Here is a 27,391-nt window from a genome sequence, read left to right as displayed (position 1 = left end):
GTTTCAGACATATAATTCTAGACAATCATTTGTTCAACCAACCATGAAAACTCCTAGGAGTTGAAAATATTTTGCCAAACATTGTTCCCCCAAACATTCAACAATATACCGATTTTCTTGTGCCTAGCAATGAACAGAAAATGACGCAGCTGGATTGTTTTAGCATTTAGCTTGTTTGGGTTACTATGTATAATTGTTTCCTTGGCAAAGAATTAAAGGTGATTAAAATGTCAAACCCTGAGTGTGAGTAATAATGCCAATACGTACTTGTCACCCATAATAAATGTATAATTTCAAGTATTATATCTCTTTGTGAAATATATAATAGAAGCTTTTTGAAGGTCTTGGAAGCATATACTTGAAGTAATCACAAGGATTATTTTCATTTTGTTATTATTATTAATTAGTCTAATTAATTAATTCATCTTACAATTTAATTATTAAAATATACATTAAAGATGGCCAACAGTGGTTAAAAAGAAGTAACTTGCACTGTTTGCACAGAAGTCCCATCTCTAGCCAAAGCTTGGCAAAATTACATTTTTGGTACTGACTCCCAGAATTCCAGCTGGGTGGGAGAGTCTGGGAACTGCAATCCAAAATAATAATAATAATAATAATAATAATAATAATAATAATACGCTTCTAAAGTTCTGGCAGTTTTATATATCATTATCCAATCCAACTCACTGCTTTTAACTTTGACAAGTGTTGACTCTTGGACAGAGGTCTTTCACATTTATTTATAAGAGCTATTAGTTGTTTTATAGCTAACAGTTCTCCGGCAACAATGCAACAAAAAACACAAATCCAGAATCCATGCAAATGAAATCAAAATCAGTATAATTCAACTGTCTGGATGTCTGGAGAAGCTGGAGTGCTGCCAACTTGTCTCTTGCAATCAGGTTATTCTGCGTTCTGCTTCTGCAATAACTCTTTTTATAATGTTGTCTCTGTCCTGGTTGAGAAGTCTCCTGAAACCTAAATTGAGCATTGTTAGGAAGGAGAGCTAATTCCCAGAGTTGGTATTGCATATATTGGACCTTAACTGGGCCATAACCTGTTGAATCTCATATTAATCTTCAGCATCATCATATATATCTTGCCCTAGGCTTGAGTTGCCATGTGTCCCGGAAAACAATGGACAATTCTGAATTGAAGGGACTAAAAAATAATGCCTTTGGTGGGGTTTTGGGGCTATGTGGCCATGTTCTAGAAGAGTTTATTCCTGATGTTTCGCCAGCATCTGTGGCTGGCATCCTTAGAGAATGCTGGCATGGAAGAGAGTGGTGTGTGTGTGTGTGTGCGCGCGCACACACACACACAAACAAACACACAGTGTGTCCCTGGGTAGGAAGGAGTGATCCCCATATTAATGTGTGCATGTGGATACAGAAGAGAGGCTTGATTAGCGTGACCTGACATCCTCCCTTTCCAGGACGGGGAAGTTGCCCTTGCCATCTCCTAAGGCTGAGAGAGTGTGACTTGGAAGGGGATTGCCATTACCATCCTCTGAGGCTGTGAGAGTGTGACTTGGAAGCGGTTGCCATTACCATCCTCTGAGGCTGAGAGAGTGTGAGTAGAAGGGGGTTGCCTTTACCATCCTCTGAGGCTGAGAGAGTGTGACTAGAAGGGGGTTGCCATTGCCATCCTCTGAGGCTGAGAGACTGTGACTTGGAAGGAGGTTGCCCTTGCCTTCCTCTGAGGCTGAGAGAGTGTGACTTGGAAGGAGGTTGCCTTTGCCATCCTCTGAGGGTGAGAGAGTATGACTAGAAGGAGGTTGCCCTTGCCATCTTCTGAGGCTGAGAGAGTGTGACTTGGAAGGAGGTTGTCCTTGCCATCCTCTGAGGCTGAGAGAGTGTGACTTGGAAGGAGGTTGCCTTTGCCATCCTCTGAGGCTGAGAGAGTGTGACATTTATTTTATTTTTAATTACAAAACTCAACTCCAGGAGGGAGTCTGGATTGCCCCAGGCAGCTTCTCTTCTGTAGTTGGGCTTTGCAAAAAAAAGTTAAGAAAACTTTTTAAATGTTTATTTATTTATTTATTTATAGTATTGATAAAAGTCACACTCTCTCAACCTCAGCCCCGCTCTCTCCCCAGCCGCCCCTTCTCTCCCCCTTTCAATCCAGACCCACAGCAAAGACAGCAACCCAGCGGAGGAGAGTTCAGCAGGCTCCCTGGGTCCCTGTTGGTTGCGGCCGGAGGAAGGAAGGGAGGCGGAGCGGAGGAGGGATGCCGGAGGCGGAGCAGGGCAGGCGGCTGCACGCGGAGCCTGGGGCCCCGGAGGAGACGCCGGCCGGCTGGGCGCTGGGTTGCTCTGACACCCCTCGGGCAGAGAGCTAGGCAGGCATTCCAAGCAGGCGCTTTGCAACAGAGGCAGCAGCAGCAGCAGCAGCAGGAGCCTAGTCCAGGCAGAGCCCAAAAGTTGGGAGCCAAGTCCAGAAGAAGAGCCACTCCTCTTCCTTCTTCTCCTCTTTGGTGGTGGGGCTCCAGGAGGTGAGTAGCAACAACAGCCCCTTAATCCAGAGTCAGCCTGGGACTGGGAGCAAGAGGAGAACGAAAACACACGTCGCTCCAGCAAATATTTACTGAGCTGGGCGCCTGGGAGGAGGAGGAGGAGGAGGGGGTTGTGCCTGCTTTCCCAGCCCTCCCCCCCTCCCTCCCTCCCTCCTTGCCTCTGGTTTCCCAAGGAAGCATCTCCCAGCATGGCCAGGCGTCCTCCTTTTCCCGGACGCGTCCTCCATTTCCCCCTTCTCCTCCAAAAGGTCCATTCATCGGAGCCACCAATTGATCAGAAGCAACCATTGACCTTTCTAGGAGTGTTCTTTCTAGCTTGGATTTGGCCTTGTCCTCCATTTTTCTTGTCCTCTCTTCCCTTCTCTCCCCCTTTCAACACACACACACACAAGGCAGCCAAAAGTGTTATTATATATATATATATATATATACACACATAATACTTACATAATTAAGTATTATATATATATATATATATGCACACACACAATTATAATTAATAATAACACTTTATATAATTATATATAAAATTACATAATATATTTAATTATATATATATATAATTATATAATTAATTGTTATTATTAATTGTAATTGTATAGATATAAAACTATATATAATATATAATGTAATATATGTTATATATATATATGTAATTATATAGTTATAAGTGTTGTTATGCTACTATAAATTGCTGTTATTAGCATTTATTTCTAGAGCGCTGCAAAATTTACACAGTGCTTTACATGGTAGGAGTCAAAATGCAATAAAATAACAACAATAGATAATGGAAAAACCTACCACACGGCGTACAAACCTAAAGCGTCAGCGTACAAAATTAAAACATCTCTCAGATCATGCAACAAGTATACAACAAACACATAAGCATGATGAGAGATACACCCACAATTCCCACACATTTTGGGTCTTCCAGATGTTTGGGACTTCAGCTCCCAAAATTCTTGACAGTCGGCCAAGCTGCCTTGGGAGTTGGAATCCAAAGCAGATTTTGAGAATCACTGTCCTACATTTTGCAGTGCCAAAGATCCTCCTTTTACGGTTAGGACACCCTTGTTCAGGAATTATTAAATGTTTTGGTCATTACCATCTGAGGCTGAGAGAGTGTTACCCAGGGGTTTTACATGGCCGAGAAGGGATTAGAACCCTGGTCTTCGGAGTCCTGATCCAACACTCAAGCCTCTACACCATGCTGGTTCTCACTCTGTGATAATAAAGTATCCAGACATCCTCCTTTTCTAGGACATATCCTCCATTTCCACCTTCTGTCCAGGAGGAATTCCAGAACATCCTTCCTTTGGAGCCACCTGGCTCAGAAGCACAAATTGACCTTTCTACGAGTGTTTTTCTAGGTTTTATTTCCGCGCATGTCCTCCATTTTTTGTTGAGTGTCCTACACCCATGATTCCCATATTTTGAGTCTTCCAGATGTTTGGGACTTCAGCTCCCAAAATTCTTGACAGTTGGCCAAGCTGACTGGGAGCTGGAAATCCAAAACAACCGGATGACCAACGTTTGGAAATCACTGTCCTACATTTTGTGGCGCCTTGCCCTCTTTTTAGTGTTAGGACAACTAGTCACTCTTGTTCAGAGTGGCCCTCCACTCTGCAGATGACACCAAATTAGGAGGAATAGTTAATACTCCAGAGGACAGGACCAACATTCAAAATGATCTGAATAGACTAGAAAGCTGGGCCAAAGCTAACAAAATGAAATTCAACACAGAGAAATGTAAGGTACTGCACTTAGGGCAGAAGAATGAAATGCACAGATATAGGATGGGAGACACATTGCTGAATGAAAGTACATGCGAAAGAGATCTAGGAGTCCAAGTAGACCATAAGTTGAACATGAGTTAACATTGTGATGCGGCAGCTAAAAAGGCCCAATGCAATTCTAGGCTGCATCAATAAAAGTATAGTGTCTAGATCAAGAGAAGTAATAGTGCCACTGTATTCTGCTCTGGTCAGGCCCCACCTGGAATACTGTGTCCAGTTCTGGGCACCACAATTCAAAAAGGACATTGAGAAACTGGAGCGTGTCCAGAGGAGGGCGACTAAAATGGTGAAAGGTCTGGAAACCTTGTCCTATGAGGAACGACTCACGGAGCTGGGGATGTTTAGCCTGGAGAAGAGAAGGTTAAGAGGTGATATGATAGCCCTGTTTAAATATTTGAAAGGATGTCACATTGAGGAGGGAGCAAGCTTGTTTTCTGCTGCTCCAGAGAACAGGACCTGGAGCAATGGATGCAAGCTACAGGAAAAGAGATTCCACCTCAACATTAGGAAGAACTTCCTGACAGTAAGGGCTGTTCGACAGTGGAACAAACTCCCCCGGAGTGTAGTGGAGTCTCCTTCCTTGGAGGTCTTTAAGCAGAGGCTAGATGGCCATCTTTTGGGGATGCTTTGATTTGGATTTCCTGCATGGCAGGGGGTTGGACTGGATGGCCCTTGTGGTCTCTTCCAACTCTATAATTCTATGATTCTATGATCCTCTAAGACTGAGAGAGCGTGACTTGCCTGGGGCCACCCATTGGTTTGATCTGGCCAAGAAGAGATTCTTAGTCATGCTCCAAATGGAGACCCTTTGGAATTCCTCCTGGATAAGAAGGTGTCAGTGAAGGGCATGTCTTGGAAAAGAAGGACGTCTGGTCACTCTGTTTTCATTGCCCAAAATGCACCTGAGGAATCAATAGGGACAAGTTTAGGAAAGCTCATGTTATCAGTTTTTTGCTTTCAGTTAGTCTTAAAAATAAGGCAGTTTGACACGACTTTAAAGGCTCCGTCTGATAGAATCCTGGGATTTGTAGTTTTGCAAGGTCTTGAACCTTCTTTACCAAAGAGTATGGGTGCCTCTGTAGTTGCTGTCACCCACTCTTGAGTCAGTCTTGACTCATGGTGACCCTGGCTGCATCCACACTACAGAAATAATCCGGTTTGTCACCGCTTTAACTGCCATGCTCAGTGATGTGGAATTCTGGGAAATGTAGTTCCTTGTGGGCCCAGAACAGAGTTTTTGCTTCTTATTGGCTTTCTTCACTGTCCATCTCTCACATCTGTACACGTTGATGGGGAATACAGCAGTTTGAACGATTCTAACTTTGGTGCTCATTTGTGTATTTTTATTCTTTAGGATCTTATCTAGTTCTTTCATTGCTGCCCTATCCATTCCTACTCTTCTTCTTATCTCTTGGTTACAGTCTCCATTGTGATCAATCTATCTATTTCAATTTCCTCATTATCTAGGCTGAATTTATGTAGATCCTTTGTGGTCATTATTTTTGTTTTCTTTATCTTGAGCAATTCAAAGATATAGCTGTGTTAGTCTGTAGATTCAGTATGTACAGAGATCTTGTAGCACCTCTGAGACTAACTGAAAGAAGTTCAGGGCATGAGCTTTCATAGACTTAAGTCTACTTCCTCAGATGCATTTGGTGGAGTGGAAGCCAGGGACAGACCTATATATGCCATTGGTGTGTGAGAATGTCCACTCAAATTCAAAATCCTTTTGTATGGAAATGAAGTGGCAAGTGCACTTAAGTCCATTTGTGTTGAGCAGTAGCTTTGGCTTTGCACTTTCTTCTTTGACTTCCTTAGTCATTGTTCCAAGTCCATGATGTTTTCTGCTAGTAGTATGGTGTCATCTGCATAACTATGGGCCCCAACAGACAGGCCAAAATAAAGCTGCTTCGGGTCACTTTGGAGGTATGCTGTTTAAATGACACACACATCTTAAGATGCCAAAAGCTGTGCCAAAGCTGCACTCCAGTCCTTAGGACTGGAGCGCAGTTTTGGCGGGGCTTCCAGCCTCTTAGGACACATGCATCATTTAAACAGCATACCTCCAAAGTGACCTGAAGCAGCTTTATTTTGGCCTGTCCATTCAGGCCCTTAGATTGTTGTGATGTCCGTTCCTCCTATCTTCACTCCTCCTTCAGAACCCAAACCTGCTCCTTGTATGATATTTTCTGCATACATTTGAAAATGTAGGGTGGTAGTATACAGCTTTGCTTGACAAAACTACAAATCCCAGGATTCTGTAGGATGGAGCCATGGCAGTTAAAGTGCTGTCAAACTGCATCAGTTCTATAGTGTAGATGCACCTCAAGGTGCTGCCGGTTACTTCAGCAGCTCTGGGGCTCATTGTGCCTTGCCTGTACAGTTCATTTTTCCACCCTTGCAAGGCAAATAGAAACTTTAAAATAAAACACAGATAAGTAAATGTACTGACAGCACTGCAGGGGATTGATGGGGAAAGAACCTGTGATGGTCTTACTTTGCAAAGTGCACATTTTGAAACAGAGCGTGTGGATTGTTTGGGATGTGCGGAGGAGACATATGACCTTTGTTTGGGTTTTGCAGACTTTAAAAATCCAAGCTGCTGTCTCAGCCAAGAACTTTTGTGAGGGAGAGGGGAAAAATGTAAGCTCAGAAGGTTAGGAAATCTAGTGGATTCATTTTCTGGAATCGTGAGGATAAAATATGGAGAGCTAAGGGTTCCAAAACTGGAAAATTCCACAATTGGGAAATGGCTCTTCCAAGTGAACGCTTCAACAAAATGTTGCTGTGTGCACCTGTTCAGGGTATCTACCAGCCCTGTTAATCCAGTCCATCACCCATTTTTAAACACACACACACACTTCCAGTAGACACACAGCCATCTAACATCCTCAGCTCTCCCTGGATTGTTTGGCTCTTCTGCCCCACACTCCTCCATTGTTGATGTTTTTTAAAGTTTATCATCTTTTTAGAAGTGTCTCAGATTATTTTTCATGCCTCTCTCTTGTGCAGTGATCATGCCCTCTTGATTACGGATGGATCAGTTCTCAGAGAACAAGTTTGTTATTAATATATAGGAATTTACATATCGTATTGATTTATTTTATTCTTTTTACATTTCTCTTGGCAAAGGAGCAAAGCCAGGAGGCTTATCTCTAGACATATCTCTTAGCTGTCTGGAGCCTAACTTGTGCTGCATCAGCAGATATCCAGGAAGGAGTAAGCAGAGAAGAAGAGAAAGTATCAGATCCTGTGCAATAGCAAAACCAACACTTGGGAAAATTTACCTTTTTTTGGACTAGAGCTCTCCGATTGCCTTAGTTGTTTGGACGTTGCTGGAAGTTTTAGCTGAATAAAGGAACTTTTCCAAACTCTGTGAGAGGTGAGTGACCACTTAAAGCATTTGTCTCTGGAAAAGGCTAGGAAGGAACCCATCTCCCCATTTGTTCTTACCAAGGGCTGACCCACACTTGTTTTGTCCACAGCTGTTGTCTACATTGCTGTTGCTGTATTCCACTATCAGCTCCCATTGCTGCTGGACAGATCACTGCCTGGCAGGGATTGCCATTTATGTTCAATGCCCAGAACAACCAGGAGCAGTGATGAGGAAGGAAAACATTGTATGGCGGGGGGGGGGGGGGGCTGGGTTTTTCCTTCCTCAGCACCACTCCTGGTATCATGCTTAGAAGTTACAATAAAGAGCTGGGCATCTCATGAGCAAGAAAATTATTATTATTATTATTATTATTATTATTATTATTATTATTATTTTCTAGCCCAACTCTTCCCATGGATCAAGGTGGGCAACAACAATTAACAAACAGCATCAGTTAAAACACACATCAGTTTAAAAGGACAAACAAGATGTACACATATTTAAAACAAGCCACATTTAAAATTCAGCATTTAAAATTCACTATTTAAAAATCTTCTGGCTAAGCCTGCCAGAAGAGATTGGTCTTCAGTGCTGTTTTGAATTCAGACAATGCATTCAGCTGTCAAATCTCATCCGGAAAAATCTTTAATTTAACTTCATTCTGGGCTGGTCAGGTAAATGGCCAAGCTCTTGGCGTCGGTGGCAAGACCTGACTGAAAGTGGAGGCACTTGCCAGGAGAACCGTCCTGTCTGCTCCCTCTCCCTCATACAGCATGAATCAACAGGACACACGTAGGAAACACTGGAATTTCCTGGAAACTCCTCAGTAAGCTGGGAATTTAAAAAATCTGCTCTAAAGTGTTTTTTACTCTATGTTTGCTGATGATTGACTCTGCATCATATGTCCTGATCATGCCAAATTCAGGGGAAATGCCATGGCACAGATTTTGGGGGAATTGGGTTTTTTTTCCTTCATGTATAGAGTTAAGTGGGCTTAGAGGAACAATTTTATCTCTTTGGATCTATAATGGAGGAAGGCAGCAAGAATATGCCAGGAGTTTGGAATTATGGTAAGAAAGTATATAATAAAAAATTATTTTATTATTTTATTCATTTATATCCTGCTTTTCCCACAGTATTGAGACACAAGGTGGTTTACAGAACATTAAAACCAAAAGCCCTTTCACACTAAGCATCCAAAAACAGTACAATCAAATATGTAGAAAAGGCATGTTCGAAAGCAGTTAAATGAACTATAAATTTAAAACCATTAAAAAATTAATTAAAATACAGGCTATTTTAAAAATAATTGTCATTAAAACCTATTGCAGTTTTTAAAAGCCTGTTGGAACAGGAAAGTTTTTACTTGCTGGCAAAAGGAGAGCAAGGAAGGAGCCATCCTAGCTTCCCTAAGGAAGGAATTCCATAGTCCTGGAGCAGCCACCAAGAAGGCCCTCCCCTAAAATTCTTAGAAATTCCTGCAGCTCATCAGGGAGATATGATCCTTCAGATATCCTGAAAGTAAGCTTTATAGTTAGGCTGACCATATTTCCATGAAATAAAAATGGGACATTGGGATGACAAAAACGTGACATGCTTATGTAAGATTCCATATTCATGCAAAAGTCGGGAAATGTTGAGATTCATAAAAAAAAGTCAAGACTGTCGGGAAACATGAAAAAATGGTACTTTCCCATTTAAAATGGTATGTATAGTCAGTCTATTTATAATTCATAACCAGCAATGTACTGGCAGCAAGCAGAGCTCTTGCACCAAGGGAGTTGTATGATTCCTGTAGCCAACCCCAGTTAACAGTCTGGCTGAAGTTTTGGACACCAACTGAAGTTTCTAAGCACTTCCCAAATATTTATCAGAAGGTTGCAGAATCTGAAACGTTTGCTCTGTTAAATCATTTGATTGCTAAATCAAGTATTTATTTGTCCTGCCTTTCTGCACAGCATATCCATGGCAGCGATGAAAAGAAGAACTCAGAAAATAAAACTACCCATAACATTACTTTTCGACTACCCTTCTCAGAATTCCCCAGTGGCTATTCTTGGCTGTGGGAATTCTAGAGCTCTAGTCCAAAATGTTTTTCAAACTCCATTGTGAAAGAAAATAAAAACAGTACTACAGCTTTCCTTAAAGCTAACAGAGGCTGCTGTAAATGAAAAATATCAAAATATAAACAGTGGTCAAAAAATTAGTTTGAAAAGCAACATCAGGAAAAATGTTTTTGGAAAGGGTGTATCTGCTGTTTCTTGAACGGTCAGCTGTGATGCAGAGACTTCTTGAAAGGCCATTCCCTTACCCCAGGGGTAGGCAATCTTTTTGAGCCGGGGGCCGGGTTGCTGTCCCTCAGACAACTGGGGGGCCGAAGCCAAAAAATAAATAATTAAATAATTTTTTAAAAAAATTAAATATATAAATAAACCAGGACAAATGTAGGACAAAATTTTCAAATGGAAGACACTTTTTTTTAAAAAATGGAGGACACGCGAAAAAAATTGCTGATTTTTAAAAAAATGTTAATATAAATGCATGTTTCTGAGGCTTCTATAGACAATTGCCCCCCAAAGGCCCCAGTGGCAATCGGTGGCAGGACCGGGCTGGGGCCGGTCCCAAGGCCTCGCCGGGCCGCAGGTTGCCTACCCCTGCCTTACCCTGTCATCACCTTGGGTTTTTTTAAAGTTACCTGTCTCTCATGCAGTATGCAACATACTTCAAATAGTAAGGGACAGAGAACAAGGATTCAGTATATTGGGGAGGAAAACAGTTATTCCATTGGCGGTCTGCATCCAGCCTAAGCTATTTATTTGCTGTCAAGTGGCTTCGACTTAAAGCACCCGATGAGTGAAATCCCTCCAAAAGTTATTAGAAGTGCTTGGTTCTTGCAAACTTAGGCTCTTAAGTAAGCCTTGCTATTCTCCAAATCATGTTGTTGTTGTCTGCCTTCAAGTCGGTTCCGACTTAGGGTGACCCTAAAGCAAGACTATCACAGCTTTTTCTTGGCAAGATTTGGTCAGAAGAGGGGTTTGCCAAGGCCTCCCTCTGAGACTGAGAGAGTGTGCCTTGCCTAAGATCACCCCGGTGGGTTTCTGTGGTTCAGCAAGGTTTTGAGCCCTGGTCTCCAGAATCTCAAATTATAACTCTTCCCAAATGTTTTAATGATCAAGAAGGATCAAACTTGGCCTGGGGAAGGTGTAGAGGAAATCCCTCAAATTCCTTCCTATCTCATTTGGGAGGCTGAGTCTGGCAGGATGAGATTCATGTTATTCCTAGTCACTAATCAGGCATAACGAATGATTCCCTTTGCATGCTTTTCTGCCTCTCTGCATAAAGAGTTAGGAAATGGCCATCAAGGATGGGACTATACTGTCTGATATTGTCATCCCACTCCCTGATGTCATCTAGCTTTTTAGATTAATTGTCTGCAGCTTTTGCAAAATGTGGATTCAGCCCTTTCTGTATATCCAGCTGGGCAATGAGCTTGTTTTCTCTCAGACTGAATCACACTGAGTCTGGCTTTCTTGTTTAAAAAGCTAATGTTTATTAACATAAATTTACTGAAATAAAAAGAGAAATCTTGTAGAAATCCACCACGTAGTGCAGATAACACACTCACCTTAATGATTGAGTGGACTGAAACACAAAAGAACTCTGCAGCCTTGTCAGTAACTACCAGTGCTTTGAAATTTTACTTCTTGAACTACAACTTCCAATATCTGTTAACATGCATGACCATTGGCCATGCTGGTTAGGGGTTTCTGACAGTTGTCCAAAATGGTAATATCTCAAACCTGTGTCAAAATCCATTGGGATGTATTATTTCTACTAGGAAGCTTAGCTAATAAAGGACAGATTAATTCTCTCTAACATCATGATATATTTGCAGTATAATAATATATGCATCATGGTCTCTATTGGCTTCAGTGGAAAATGTTTATTGATTATCTGTCTTCTGAGATCTACTGCTTGGACTGTACTTGATTTTTATCTCTCTTTTCCTGTCTCATGTAACTGGTGGACTGTTAGTCTTCTAGGTAATAAGTGTTAACTTCTGCCCATGAAAAAAAAAAACCCAAGCATATTGCATAAACATCAGGGAAGAATTGAGACAACATAATTTAATATTCTTACTTCTAGCATCTCTGTTTAGAGACCAAGGACACTGAGACTATGTGAAGCGGTGATCAAGGAACTGCACTTCTGTTGCACTGCAAATATTGCCAGTAGCAGTGGTCCACTTCTGTAGCAGGCAGAGTATAAACAGCCTCCCTTATGAATGGATTTTATTCATGGCAATATGTTTTTGCCTCGTAGCATGAGCACAGATTGAAGGAAGACAATGATGTCAACTTCCCTGTGAAAAGTCGAAAATTACTGCTTGCTTAAGGAGTCTGGGTTTGCTTTACAAAACATACTCACTGTTTCATAAAAGTCTCTGTGGTTGTGCCTGTTGGGTTTTTATGATAGCTATAAAAAGTATACATACTTTTTACTGTATTTATCATTTTATCATATCTGCATGAGTAGAATAAACTAAACCTTTAAGGTATCTTCCAGCAAATATTCTATTTCATTTTTTGTTTTGTTTCCTCTTTCATCTTAGTAAAGTCTTTTCCTTTTAAAGGAGAAATATTTTGTTTTCACCCCTCATCAGTTTTAAATGTTTTGGAAAAACAGAGTTTCTAACAGTTCAAGCTTGTTTGTCTAGACCTGTTGTGGGTAATTCATGCAGAAGATGAAAACGGTGTGTCTTTAAAACTCTACGTTATTTGGAACCACACTTGGGATATTTGTGGAAGGGACTGCAGTAGAAAAGTTAAAGGATTGTATGACAGTTCTAATCTGAGATACTTCTGACAGACTTCATTCATGTGATATGCCAGGATTCAAGGTGAGCCCAGGCTTGTTTACAAGCAGCCTACTGGTGCACACTGCCCAATCTTCCACACTGTAAATACAAGTGGTTAATCAAACCATGGACCACCTATCAAAGATTTGCTTATTTTGCGATGCCTAAACTTGATGCTTTGGCTTGACTTCCCTCAATGTTTATTTATTTATTTCATTTGTACGCTGCTTTTTTTCCAGATCAAAATCTCAGGCAGCTCAACAAGCCAGACAGGTAAACCAAGAACAAGCAATTACTAATTCAGTTTGTTGGGTGGGAGTGATCAAGCAGCACACACTTACTTTGCTTAGGATTTGCTAGAAATCTGGCCAGAAATCTATCATGACTTGCCCGTTTTATGACAGAAAGATACTTATTAGAATCCTATTAATCTAACCCTACATTTATTTTTTAAAAAAGATCTGAAGCTGGGTAAGTTTTCAGATTCCAACACAAAAAGTATTGATCAGTGCAAGATGTTTATCTGTTCTCTACAAGTGATCTGCTAAATGAAACAGTTGTTTTAATTTAATTTTTTAATATGTGTTTAAAATTCCAAGTGCCTAGCATTATAACACCTTCCTCCTCACAAAAAGAACCCATCTGAAAGCCTTATATAAAATTATCTTTCAGAGGTCACCTTACCATAAAAGAAAGGACAGCCATTGCTCAGAAACATGGATGTGGATGAAGATCAGAAAATGGATCCTGAAAGAACTTGGGAGAATTTGAACAATTCGGTAAACCTCATTCATTTGTGCCTTTAGATTTACTGGAGTTACTAACAAAACATAAATATTTGATTTTTTTTTTTTTTTTTTTTTTTGGCAAGATGTTTGGCCTCTACATTCTTCATAGAAGAGCTGAAATGTCATAATTTTTAAATATTTCTATTTTGTTATTCACACTAATGAATATTATGGAAGACATTTATTATGCATGAGCCAACCAGGCTCTTGCAGACATGACAAAAAGCATAGCATCAATTTACATTAAAAACAAAACCAACAAATGAGATTATTCATCAAAATAACAATACAGAAAGCTGAAAACAGACAAATAATATAAATTATACTAGCCAATAAAATTGAAACTTAAATCCTCAGTAAGACAGAAGACAGTTAAGAACTAATATAGATTCAGAGGGCCCAAACGGACAGGCCAAAATAAAGCTGCTTCGGGTCACTTTGGAGGTATGCTGTTTAAATGACACACACATCTTAAGAGGCCAGAAGCTGTGCCAAGGCTGCGCTCCAGTCCTTAGGACTGGAACATGGCTTTGGCGTAGCTTCCAGGCTCTTAGGACACACGCATCATTTAAACAGCATACCTCCAAAGTGACCCAAAGCAGCTTTATTTTGGCCTGTCTTTTCGGGCCCTAAGTTACAAATCTAGAACTAGACAATGTCCAGCAAATTTTCATTAAAATCAGCAATTTGTCAAGGACTACTGTACTACCTCATTATCATAGACTTAATAATTTTTGCTGTTCTAAAAGCAGCATAATAATCTGACCCATTTAATAATGTAATAACTTTTACTCTTAAAATTTCAAATTGCTTCTTCAGAAACAGAGCAATGTTTAGATCTTAAATTTAGATCTTAAATTGTCATATTTTACACACCCTAACAAAACATGAATTTGGTTTTCTACCACCGTACAATCAAATGGGCACAGCCAGTATTACCTAGGAAATCTGTGAAATCTTACCACTACTTCCTTCAGTGGGCACTATACAAATGGTATTTAATCTAATAAGCTTGAAACTGGTAAGGGGTCTGAGTGGGAAAAATACTGTGTTTCCTGGTTAGGAATGGCTAACACCTCTGCCTATAAATTAATTGATCCACAATTTGCTGCCTTGACCATATCTTATTTGCCAGGCTTTACCCTTAATCCTCAGCTTTAAAGAGGGAGTAGCCCCTTCATAACCCTCTGATACAAGAAGTTCAGGAAAAAATCCAATCTGAGCTACATAAACTACTGATTTTATGAGACTATTCACTGGACTTCCTTACCATCTCTTCCCAGGCAGACAAAACTCTAGTGGCTAGGCTAGCCAGAAAATCAAACTAAGTTATAGGCCTACTGCTGCCTTTGTTGGTGAGCAGGAGATGGAGAGATGGCCAGATTCAGTTCTTATTATAGCCCTTGAGGTGCCTCTTAGAGCACTGAGGACTATTGATTAAAAACCTATGTTGAACAGACTTCATCACATCCAAACTGGAAATAAATATACATAGGTGATTAACTACATCATTTTGACATTGAGAACGGACTTGTCTGAAGTGCTGTTCACGTAAAATCACATTTATCTTTTTATTTGCTTAGTTTACAAATGATACGTTGTCCTGAGGAAGGTAGTTAAAAGACCCGAAAAGGAAATGTTTGCTGCCACATGGCCTAAAGTATGAGTAAAAGGTAAATCAGGATCTGCTGATCTCATTAAATTGCAGTAGATCAACAAGGAACTTAGACTCCCAGTTGTTTAACAATAGCTAAATGACTTTTACCACCTAAATTATGCTCATGAAATAAAGAAAGCTTGAAATCACTAGGAGATGGGTCTGTCTGAAAGAATGGTGAGTTCAATGCCTAGTTGTGTTACTGAAAACAAACTCCTGGGAGTAAGTATAAAGTATAAAAGTTAAGGAATCTTGGTCTTTAATTTTATGTGTCTGGCTTTTGCACCTATCTCTGATTAGGTTTGGGATTTTTTTTTACAAAGGGGGGGGGGCGAATTCTAACAAGCCTGAAGTTTGTCCACCCCTGCCTAATCCCATGGAGCATATTGTCCCACTTCTCCATTTAATCCTGCAAATGGTGAGCTATCAAGTTCAAAGGGTTTTAACTAACTGGGCTCCTTATTTGCATTCCTCCATTGTCATTAGGACCCTTGAGAAAAGATATGGGCATGAACCTTGTGTCCTTTTGGAGAAGCAATTGTAGCTTAACTTTTTGTATTATTAGACTAGGACTTGGGAGATGCAGATTCAAGATCCCAGTGAATCACTTCATTTTTTTACAACCTTTATTAGGCATACTACAACAACATACATTTAAAATAAAACTTCAGGATCGTTATTAAAATTTAAGCCATAAACTTGTTGCCTCCACCAGAAAATTGGCCATTAGCCTGGTAATACAGTGGACCCTTGTTATACGCTGGGGTTTGGTTCCAAGATCTCCCGTGTATAACAAAATCCGTGTATGCTCAAGTCTCATTACATATAATGACATAATCCAGAATCCTACCCTGAAAGGGAAGATACCGAGCATCGCTGGAGAACACACTCTAGAAGGAGTTGGATATGTCAGTTGATATTCTCTCCCTGCAAGGCAGAGCCTAATAGATTCAAAACACTCCTTTTCGGTTAGTAAAAGGACAGAATCAAAATTTAAACCCACAGAAATTATTTTATTTTCATAAAATTTAGCCCAACTGTCATAGTAAATGTCAGATAGTAGGAACCATAAAAGACTGACTCTATTAGGCCTGAAATGTATCTTTGGTATCTTAAACCAAAACCTGTAAGTCACCAACCAGACTTCGGTTTCAAGAGCATTCAATCCTAGTTCCGCATAGAGAGTCAGATGATGTACACATGGAGGTACAAATAATAGTCTCCTGAAAAAATGTGTCTGCAAAGGTAAACTATATGTGGCTTTTATTGATCTGAAGGCTGCTTTTGATTCAATTCACCGACCTTTATTTTGGGACAAGTTGGTTAAGTTTAATATAGATCTTCGATTGTTGTTTCTTTTAAGCCAACTCCATACAAATAATCATTGTAGAGTGAAATTTTCTAAATCTGGCCTATTAACAGACCTTATCTACTCTGGTATTGGCTCCTCATCTGTTTAATCTATTTGTGGCTGATCTACCTGTCTTTATGATCACAATAGATTCTCACCCACCTTCACTGGGAAATCGTCTGCTTTTTGTACTCCAGTATGCCAATGATACTTTATTACTCTCTCTGTCTCAGTGAATCATGATGTCCCTTGGTGATCTTGGGCCTTTTGTTGTCTTACCTGACCTGTCTAACAGAGCTGTTGTTGCGAGGATAAAGTATGATGGAAAAGAGCCATGTATGCCATCTTGATCTTTTTGGAGGAAAGTTGTAATATAGATGTAGACAATATATCAAATACTAGTAGCATTGTGAAGTCTAAGGCTTTCACGTCTGGCATCCATAGTTTTTTTGTGGGAGATTTTGGGCTATGTGGCTGTGTTCTTTGCATAAAGGCTTATACCAGGACTTAAAGAAGTACAGTATCTAGAACTGGGTGCAATGCAACAGCAGCTAAGGCACCTAGCAAAAGTATAAAACAAAAATGAAATTGTGTACCCCTCGAGACTTTGTTGGACTGTAACTCCCATCAGATTTCAACACTATAGCCAATATTGAGGAATCCTGGACTTACAGTCTAACAACATCTTGAGGGCTGTGTGATTTCCCCCTCCCTGGTGTAAAGAAATTAAAAATAACTTTATCTGAGTGTCAGGGATTGATGAGAATAAGCCATTAAGCATTGTGCAGAAGAAGGAATTTAAATGTATTTTTCATTGGCAGGCTGATTTCAGTGGCTTCTGCTGAAATACATCTGAGTATGGAAGCTCTACCCATATAGACACCCAGCAACTCTAGTTCTCTTTTTTGCTTCCTCCTCCTTCAAGTTGCAAGTCAAACAACCAACAATTGTCTAGGAGATAAAAGAAAGAATTAGCTTGCCTTTTCAGGCTATTGTGTCGTAAAGCCTACAGATTTCATTCCGTACCCATTCATGTGCTATTCAAACCGAAAAGAAGTTTTCCCACGTCTTTTAAGCTGCATCTCACTTCAAAGGATTGGTGAAGAAAAGTAATCAGTGGAGGTAGCTAACTTCCTCTAATGAACACTGATGCTAAAAATCATGAGTGAAAAGGGCAACTAGCATGTAACCTTAAGTTCTTTCCATTCAGTCCCAATAATGTAGCCAAATTCCTGTAATGTAGAACTACAAGCGCAGAATGGCTTCAAACGGAGTGTGTATAAGTGGATTTGTAAAGGGCAGCAATTCAGGGATCTCCTAATACAGATATGTGCTTTTAAATCCCTGCTAGATTTATGTATTGGTGTTTTTTTTCCCATTTAGGTAATGGATTTACAAGCAACTGGCTCACCTGAAGCATCTGATTTCCCCCATATTCATCCAAGAATCTATATAGATGAGTTTGATGCTCCTCCCAATAAGCACTGTAAACATGACCTTTTCCCTAGATGGCATTTACCAGCAAAGATAGCCCTGGTATTATCTTTGTTAACCTTTATGTACACTTGTCTAAGGGATGTCATCCATCCCTTTGTAACTGCTCAAGAAAATGTGTTTTATAAAATTCCAATCCTGGTCATCAACAAAGTCTTGCCTGTGGTTTCTATTACCCTTTTGGCCTTAGTTTATTTGCCGGGAATATTGGCTGCAGGTTTCCAATTATATTATAGAACAAAGTACAGACGTTTTCCACAATGGCTGGATAGATGGATGTTATCCAGAAAACAGTTTGGACTTCTCAGCTTCTTCTTTGCCTCCATGCATGCCTGCTACAGTTTGTGCTATCCAATGAGGAGATCTTACAGATACAAACTCTTAAACTGGGCATATCAACAGGTATGTCTCTGTGTGTCTCTGTCTGTTTTATTGTGCCATTAAATCTCTATAAACTGTCCAAACATATAGCCATGTTAGTCTGTAGAATCAGAACACAGAGAGATCTTGTAGCACCCTTGAGACTAACTGAAAGAAAGAAATTGGCATCATGAGCTTTCGTAGACTTCAGTCTATTTCCTCAGATGCATTTGGTGGAGTGGAAGCCAGGTACAGACATATATATGCCCTTGGTATGTGAGGATGTCAATTCAAATTACAAAACCTTTGTGTATGGAAATGAAGTTGCAGGTCCAATTTTAATGATGGTCATTAGTGCACAAAGACATGGGAAACTGGTATTTGTTTAAACTGTTGGTTAACATTTATCTCTCTATAAACTGCTGGTTGCTGTATTTGATTGTGAACATTTAAGTCTCAATCTAGGCCCTGGACAGATGGGACTATAGGGTGCCCTCATCGCGTGCTAGAGGTTGGCCGAGGGCGCACTGCCCATACGGGCCTCACTCCTAAAACATGAAGGGGGTGTCAAAATGGCGGCATCCTGTACACACGGGCGCCGCCATTTTGACGCGACAGACACTTAGATGTTTATCACACTATACTTTTAAAGTGCTACTATTCCACTTTGATTCCTCTAGCTGCCTCCTGTTGCATTCTGGGATTGGCAGTTTTAAGGAGGGGTATTTAGAATTCTCAAACCCCTCCTTAAAACTGCAAATCCCAGAATGCAACAGGAGGCAGCTAGAGGAGTCAAAGTGGAATAGTAGCACTTTAAGAGTATAGTGTGATAAACATCTTAGCGTCTGCACGCCGCGCCCCCCCTTCTGACATCTGCGGCGTCACAAGGACGACACAGAAAGAACCCGCTTTTTGCAGGTTCTTTTTGCCACGCGAGGAAGCTGCGTGGTTTGTCCACTGGAGCTTCCTCACACAGCAAAACAAGGCGCTGTCAGACCGCCCTTTTTGGGCAGTCTGTACCCTGCCCTAGATATTATCAAAATGGTGATGGTATCAGGCAGGTAAGAAATAAATTTGTTGTTGTTAAGCTGGATGGCTTCAACAACAGCAGCAGCTTAAGTAACATATATGGATCAATGGCAATAAGCAAAAATAGAAGTATAATGTAGAATTCCATGAAATTCTGGAAGCTTCTGAAGGTTAGGGGAAACACAGGACACTGTTTTGGCTGAAATTCTGTTTTATCTTAAAGTTTCCAGAGCCCTGTTGTCCCTTTGCACTCTGGGAACCAAGTTTTAAATAAAGGCCAGTACCAGCACAACTTGTTTCTGTGTACAGATTTTTAGAACAAAAACACCTGAACTGTATGGTTTTCCTGACCTGATGACAACAATTTTCAAGAATGCTTGCTGATTAGCTGCTTAAAATACTGTTTCTTAGTGTATTGCCTGGTGTTACAATCTGCTCAAGGTTGAATTTAGCCTTAGATGGAATTCTGTTCAGTCAGCAAATAAAGGCAGTCCTGCTGGGGAAATCAAGTTAAGAAGGGACTGGAACAAACCTCCTTTGAGGTCAAAACTTTGCTGAAGTAGGTAAATATTTCTTATTCTAACTTTTCTTTGCTGGCAACTGATGCAACTTTCAGTGTCGTTGGTATAAGCAATTGCTCAGTTAAAGATCAGGCAACTTGGCCATGCTCAATTTATGGTGCATGCAGATGAAGAGGAAAATGGGAACCAAACAACAAATGTATCTTGGGGACCTTTCAGACAGTATACACTTGCAGCACTATGATTCCAGTTTAACTCACATGGCTGTATTCTATAGAGTTTTGGGATTTGTAGTGTGCTGAGGCACTAGAGTTCTCTGACTGAGAAATCTAACTGCCCCTCTTTCAGCTGCAAATCTCAGAATTCCAAAGGATGAAACCAAGGCATTTAAGGTGCCCTTGGTTTGTTCAGAACTGCTGTTAATGTGATAATGTAAACTGTTGTGAACACATGGGTTGGTTCAAGCTGGCCAATATTTTAACCCCTTTCCTGAAGATTTCCTCCATGTACACTTTGAGATGAAGAAACCTCTGTGCAAACCAGGATGTATGCAGAAACAGCCCGTTGCAAAAGGTGGGTCTGCAAACAGGGTAAAGATTGCATCTTTATAGAGTCTGGTTTCCCACAAAACTTTTCTCTATTCAGTCCACGTATGCAGAAGAGATTCCATCCCTGGCAAAACGCAGCCAGTCGGCCGGGCAGCCCTGAATCTTAAGTACATTAGGGTCTTCAGAGCATCATTTTAACACTTTTTAAAATGAAGTACTCTCTCCACAGGTGAAGCAGAAAAAGGAGAATGCCTGGATTGAACATGATGTCTGGAGAATGGAAATTTATGTGTCTCTAGGAATTCTGGGACTTGCTATCATGGCTGTGCTGGCAGTATCTTCAATTCCATCTGTCAGCCACTCTCTGACCTGGAGAGAGTTTCATTACATTCAGGTAAATGTAAATAAAACTCTATAGATTGTTAGGCAATATACTGGGAGGACAATATACTGTGTATTAGGGGTTTGAGATTTGGTCTCTGATATTGCTAACTAAAAGGTTCTAAATGCAGAAAAAGACTTCTGCTTCAAATCCCAGATGACTTTTTTTCAGTCAGAGACTGGGTAATTCCAAGAAGCATCTGGTTTAGTCAGGTTTCTTTGCACTAGGATTGAAACTGATTAGTCCTGAAGGTTGCGGCTTATATTAAAAGGTTTCACTCTGTAGTACCAATATAGGGCCTTCTTCATAAGTAGATCTACCTGTACATAAGCATTCTTACTATTTTATAAAGCAAGCTGGAACATTACTAAATAATTTCCATACTGTACTATTGCTTGACTGAAAAATAGGCAAAGATCAGTACTGAACTTGTTGGGCTAAGTTAGGGTAAGAGTTGCTGGTCCCAGGGCAGATTTTCAGCACAGATTTCCAGAAATAAGAAACCAACACCATCCTAAGGCAAGTGATTGGAAATATACTGTTGGTTTTGATAAAAAAAAAAGTTGGGGTTTTTATTTGTAAACAGTGCAGGGGACCCCTGTAACATATTTTTAAAGGTTAATTGTTGGTCCTGGAAGATTCCAGAATAGGCAGTTCACCTGTTGTTGCCAGGAAAAGGGTGGTCCAAGAAGGATTGGGGCCAGAAAATAGAACTGCCTTGGGGGCTGTGTTTTGTCCAATCTTCTTCTGCTGGTTTAATGATGTGAAAATTTGACCCAGCTTGTTCTGGAAGCCAAGTGGTAGAAAAGTGCAGTCCAGCAATCCCAAACCTTTGCACTGTAGTATGGGACTGTCATGGTATTAGGTACATCAAATCCAGAAAATACAAAAAATTCTGCATTGAATTTTAAATCTAGTGGGTTGAAAGTTCCTGATATTTTATATGAAGATACATCTTGTTTCTGAGAGTGACCATGGTACAGGTTGAGTCTCCCTTATCTAAAATGCTTAGAACCAGAGGTGTTTTGGATTTGGGGTTTTTTGTTTGTAAATTTGCATATATGTACATTATCAGATATCTTGGAGATGGGATCTAAGTCTAAGCACATAATTCGTTCATGTTTCATATACATCTTATGCACATATCTTGAAGTGAATGTTATACAATATTTTTAATAATTTTGTGTATGAAACGAGGTTAGACCATCAATCAGAAAGCAAAGGTGTCACTATCTCAGCCACCGATGAAAAAATATATATTTTTGGAATATTTTGGATTTCAGAATTCCAGATGAAGAATTCATCTTGTATAGTGTTTTGAATGTGGGACTCAGCTACAGAAATCCAAGGGGATGTTTTTGGACAAGACACACTCTCTTAGCCTAAAAGGCATAATTCCATGCCACCCCCACACTATAGTGCAAAGGTTTGGAGTCATTAAAATAACAAAATTCTAAATAAATCTTGCCAGGAAAACCCTATGATAGGATCTTTGTAAATCAGAGTCAACCTAAAGTCACATCACAATAAAACATTTGTCTTAGAGGTTCAGGGTTATCCCTACTTTATTAATACTCAATTGGCCAATCTTTTGGCACTAGACACATTATTCTGGAAAAGTAAACCTAAATAAACTTTAGTGGTGCTTTAATAAAGGTAAGACTGTCAGTTGGTGAACTGAGTCTTGATGCTGTGTTTGTGCTGTAAACAGCAGACATATATTATTATTATTATTATTATTATTATTATTATTATTATTTATATAGCACTGTAGATTTGCACAGCGCTGTACATACAAACAATAAATAGATAAGAGTAAACCTGCCTATGGCGTACAATCTGGGAAATAGGATAATACATATAAAATACATAGCAATACAGGAAAGAGTTCAATAAAACAGGCAACAAAAAGAACATCAAATAGCAAATGATGATCATGCAATATATCTAAAGCAGTTAGCAGATTCTGACACCTCCATGGATGCTGGTTTGTACAATTAAGCTATTAAGTGCACAGGAGCAAACTAAGCTGTTTTTCATAGTGAGTTGACAAGGACAGTATAGTTTATTATAATTTTCATTTTGAAAAGCTAATCCATTGTTGTTGTCTTTCTTTCTTTCTAGAGCAACATGGGATATTTAACACTGCTGCTATGCACTGTTCATGCCCTAATATTTGCTTGGAACAAATGGGTTGACATAGGCCAGTTTGTATGGTATACTCCCCCTACATTTATGATAGCAGTTATTCTTCCAATTTTGGTTTTGGCTTGTAAATGTGTCCTCCTTTTCCCATGTCTCAGGGAAAGACTACAGAAGATAAGATCTGGCTTTGGTGCTAACACAGTGACAAGTAGGACACAGATAGTTTCCAAACTGTAGATTTAAGTGCTGCTATACTTTGCTGCCAATATGCATTTTTCCCAAGTCTTCGAATAAACAATGGCTGTACCTAAGGCTACAGTTCTGGGCTTATAAACATAGAATCTATCTGTTGAACTCAGTGAGGCATCCTTCTATGTATACATGTTTAGGATTCTGTTGCATCGGAGCTTTGGAAGATATTGTTTTCAAATACAGAGGTTAAATTTAGCTACTGTGACTAATGGTTGTTGTAAGAGTGGTCCATTAATTTTTCCAGAGCCTGGAAAAGTTACCTATTTGACAGCCACTGGTCATGCTGGCTCAAAAACTCTTGGAGTTATAGCCCCAAAATAATAATTTACCCAAGCTTTGAAATGTTTAGAATCTCTCTTCTGAATCCATCTGAATTAGTAAATGAGCACCATGTTTTCTTGTTCTTGAGCTTTTAATGCAGTTTTACATTTCTTAAAGTTATGATGTAAATTGAATTGTCTAAATAAGAATATAAATACAAGTTGCTTTTATGGTATATTTGTAGAAAACTTTATTACCATTTAATGTATTTAAAATAATAAAGCCATTTTTTGCATTTTTTTTACCTTCATGCTCCACTGGTTTTATATATAATAAGCATAAAGTGGTTGTTCTGTAAAAGAATTCTGGATGTTTGTAAACAGTTAATTTTTTTCCCAAGCCTGTAGATCAGGCTTAGGAAATAGTGACTCATTCTGAATTGAAGACAAAGCCTTACACATGGAGAAATGGTACATAAAAGACCAGGTACAACTTTTTATTGGAAAGAGATACAATTCAACCAGCACTAAAGAATTAAATTTGCCATGTGATAAAGTCCTCAACCTTGTTCCATATCAAGCTTGAGATGTGTCTGAAGAAATCATCCACACAGCACCACAATTTAGAATATATGTGAGTTCACATTGAAGATGCTGAACACAATTGGTATCTGAATCTGATGTGATGGTCCACACATAGCTGTGTGTGACTGGAAATATACTTCCTTGTCAATCTAAAGTTGCCAAAGTGAAAATTGGAGAGGGCTTCCTTACCTTTAATGGGTTGTGTAAAAGAGGGAATTTGAGCACATGTTGCTTGTTACCTAGTTGTGTGACAAGCAACACCTGATGACAAGATTTTTGCCTGCTGGTTGAAGGAAAGCAGGGAAGGGGGTGGCCTTGCCTCACACAGGAGGGAATTTCACAGCAGGGGAGCAACCATCAAGAAAGTCTGTGATTGTAGTGGGACCAAGAGAAAGTCTTCTTGCAAAGATCTCAAAATTTGGGCAGATTCATATGGGAAGATCCAGTCTTCCACAATAACCCAGGCCCAAGCCACATAGAGCTCAGTAGAGCACAACTGGCACTTTAAATTGTTCCTCAAAAAGACCAGTGACCAGTGAAGTTGTAATGGGAATTCTATCCACATAAGCAACCACAATCAGTGGGTTGGTCATAATGTTTTGGACCTATTAACATTTCCAAACATTTTCCAAAGGCAAACCATGTACAGTATAAACAGTAGTCCAAATGCAACATAATCAGGGCATGTATCAGATATCTCCAGGAAGAAGCACAGCTAGTACAATAATTTTAACCATGCAAATAACATTCTTAGTCACTGCTGAAACCTATACTTCTAGGCTCAGGGCTGAGTTCAGGAATACAAGCAAGCTGCAAACCTGAGTTTTTGGGGAAATGTAACCCAATCCAGGCTGAATCTCTATCCTGTGATCCGCATTTCAGCTAATCAAGAGCAAGTTTGTCTTGTTTGGATTATGCTTCTTTGTATTCACTTCCATCCTCGTGTTCCATCTTCATCCATTACTGAAACCAGACACTGGTTGAATACTGAAATGGCTTCCTTGGAATTACAAATGAAGATACCAACGTCTCTACCACCTGCCAGGGTTGGGTCTGGACTTTGCTCCAAGGTCCAGTTCTCACAGCAGCAATGAGAACAACACAATAAAGAAAAAGCTAATTCATGATCAGGTGACTCAAATAAACCATCAGATGACGACTGCACCTATAAAACAATACCACTTTGTTTAGTTGAAACAATCCTTTCAAGGATTCATACTGCTTTTTGACAAGGTTCTCTCTCTGATCCCACCTCTTTGATTCTCCAAACTGACCCCTTTTAAATCCTAGCATGAATATTATTCTACATTTTAAAAAAAGGTTTATTGAAAATACTTCCAACTGGGAACTTCTGCTATTATAAGACAATGAACTTATGCATAGCTGAAAACATAGAGATACTTTCCTATTAACTGGATAAAGTGATGCAGGCCATCCAAAAGGTTTTAAATGAAGCATTACTATATATACTCAACTATAAATCAAGTCTCCATGGTGTAGTGGTTTGAGTGTTGAACTATGATTCTAGAGACCAGGGTCCAAATCCTGACTCCCCCATGGAAACCCACTGAGTGACCTTGGGCAAGTGACATGCTCTCAGGCTCAAAGGATGGCAAAGACAACCCCCCTCCGAAGAAACTTGTTAAGAAAACCCTGTGATAGGGTTGCTTCTTTTAGGTGCTCCTGGGACACAGACTAAACTCTTGCCTTTCGCCACTCTGCTCAGAAAAGGGGCTGCTTCCTTTTTTTGATAAGAATTAAAGTACAGTTGGTCTTCTATATCCAATGATTTTTTTATTCATGGATTTAACTATCCACAGCCTGAAAATATTCAAAAAATAATATAAATTCCAAAAGAAAACCTTGTACACTTGTCCCTCCACATTTTCAGCTTTGACTTTTGTGGATTTGATTATTCACCGATTTTATTAATATGTTATCTCTAGAAATATCTAGGCCCTCCAGTACAACTCTATGGTCAATTTTAACCAAAAGTTGCACTGAAGGACCTAGAGATTCTTAGAGAGAACACTCCACTAGTGTTTTTGTTATTTGTGGTTTTTCCACATTTATGGGGGTCCTGTGCCCCTAACCCCAGCGAATGTGGAGGGACGAGTGTATTTGCCATTTTGTAGAAAGGACACCATTTCACTATGCCATTATATTTAATGGGACTTGAGCATCCACAGATTTTGGTATCCACAGTGAAACCTGAAAAAAACCTTAGCAGATACCAAAGGCCAACTGTACAGTGCTTACACGGATCTATCGGTAAGTTGGTTTTCTGCCCAAATTGGTAAGGGCAACCCATTTAACCTAGGAGCATGTAATTAACATTTCTCTTTCTCTGGACTTACCCAAGCAGGGCTGACACAGACACTTGAGACCAAATTTGGTTTTAGCCACTATGCATGTAACATTTATTAAATCACAAAAGTAATACAAACATTAAGTATCAAGAGCTCTTTCATTCACTCACATATTCATACAATACTCACACACACTTTCCTTCCGCTGAACAGTGATCAGGTGTTCACAAAGGCTTGGGATGACATCAGTGCCGCGGTTGATACCAACAAAATGGGGCAGGAAGGACCCTTGTCTTTATAATTTTCTTCTCTCTGGCTTTTTGGCTGCTGCAGTTTCACAATATTTCAGCCCATTACTCAACTTCTTTGTTTTGAGGAAGAAAGCATGTTGTTCTTGTTCAAAACAGTCCATTGTCCTGTCAGTTCCTCATTTCGTTCCTCCTCGTTGCTGCTCAGGGCGTAGGACACACCTGGCCATATCCTTTATTTCGGTCACACTCGGGCGGTGCCTCACTTCAGCTTCCAAGTTCCTCAGCATTTGTCGCTTTGGCTCCCAAGTCCCTCCTTTACATTAATGCATCGCGCGGAATCCATTTTCTTTGGCTCTTTAACTTGCTTTATGGCCATATCTCTGGTTCAGTTCTTTGGTTCTTCAATTCCATATCCAAGCAAACACTCATCCACTCCTCACATTGGCCCAGGTTTTTTGGGGGTCCATTTTTGACTAAAATTTCTAGACTTATACGTGAGTCTAGACGTTTTAGCCAAAAAATTGACCCCCAAAACCTGGGTCAACTTATCCACTTAGTACAGTACTTAGGAGCCATCTTCACAGTAGAGTGCCAAAAGGCAACAGCTTAGTTCAGCGATAGCGAACTTTTTTGGTTGAGTGCTGGGGCAGGTCTTCTGCTCCCCCCCCCCCCCGGGCAGGGCTGGTGTGCCAGGGGTAGGCATCCACCCCCAATGGCAGAGCTTCCATGCTCCAGAAGCGGGACTTCCAGGGAGGGACTTCTCCCCCTACCCTTTACCCAGCCTCCAGCTATCTTTTAACAGACAGCTGGGAGACAAGAAGGGGCAGTCGGGTCATGGAGAAGCCGGCACGGGGGCTTTTCTCCACCCCCCAGCCCTTTCAGACCCATAGCTCTGCAGCCATGAGTGTGGA

At 40.1% G+C, this 27,391-nt stretch overlaps 1 protein-coding gene across 3 annotated transcripts; it reads left to right on the top strand.

Annotated features, from left to right (window-relative positions):
• The first annotated feature begins 2,437 nt into the window (after positions 1–2,437).
• Positions 2,438–23,640, top strand: STEAP1 (STEAP family member 1). Of its 3 annotated transcripts, XM_089531404.1 has the most exons (7): positions 2,438–2,497; positions 7,447–7,696; positions 12,788–12,821; positions 13,221–13,327; positions 17,728–18,240; positions 20,526–20,690; positions 22,803–23,640. In XM_089531404.1, exons 4-7 carry the CDS (start codon positions 13,265–13,267, stop codon positions 23,058–23,060), a joined length of 999 nt encoding a protein of 332 aa, XP_089387530.1. In that variant the 5' UTR covers positions 2,438–2,497; positions 7,447–7,696; positions 12,788–12,821; positions 13,221–13,264; the 3' UTR covers positions 23,061–23,640. The 3 variants fall into 3 exon arrangements, with proteins under 3 accessions (XP_089387530.1, XP_089387531.1, XP_089387532.1); XM_089531405.1 differs by lacking the exon at positions 12,788–12,821; XM_089531406.1 differs by lacking the exons at positions 2,438–2,497; positions 7,447–7,696; positions 12,788–12,821; positions 13,221–13,327 and adding an exon at positions 16,626–16,680.
• The last annotated feature ends 3,751 nt before the right edge of the window (positions 23,641–27,391 follow it).

This window comes from Sceloporus occidentalis, unplaced genomic scaffold (assembly GCF_023333645.1).
Source record: "Sceloporus occidentalis isolate IW3139 unplaced genomic scaffold, rSceOcc1.0.p SCAF_7, whole genome shotgun sequence".
Lineage (NCBI taxonomy): Eukaryota > Metazoa > Chordata > Lepidosauria > Squamata > Phrynosomatidae > Sceloporus > Sceloporus occidentalis.
The sequence above is the reverse complement of the archived record's forward strand: the minus strand, read 5'-3'. Positions and strand labels throughout refer to the sequence as shown.

Coding starts and splice junctions, on each gene's coding strand:
- STEAP1 (XM_089531405.1), top strand. CDS start 13,265: ATGGATGTGGATGAAGATCAGAAAATGGATCCTGAAAGAACTTGGGAG. Junction 13,328..17,727: donor GGGAGAATTTGAACAATTCG/GTAAACCTCATT, acceptor TTTCCCATTTAG/GTAATGGATTTACAAGCAAC. Junction 18,241..20,525: donor TAAACTGGGCATATCAACAG/GTATGTCTCTGT, acceptor CTCTCTCCACAG/GTGAAGCAGAAAAAGGAGAA.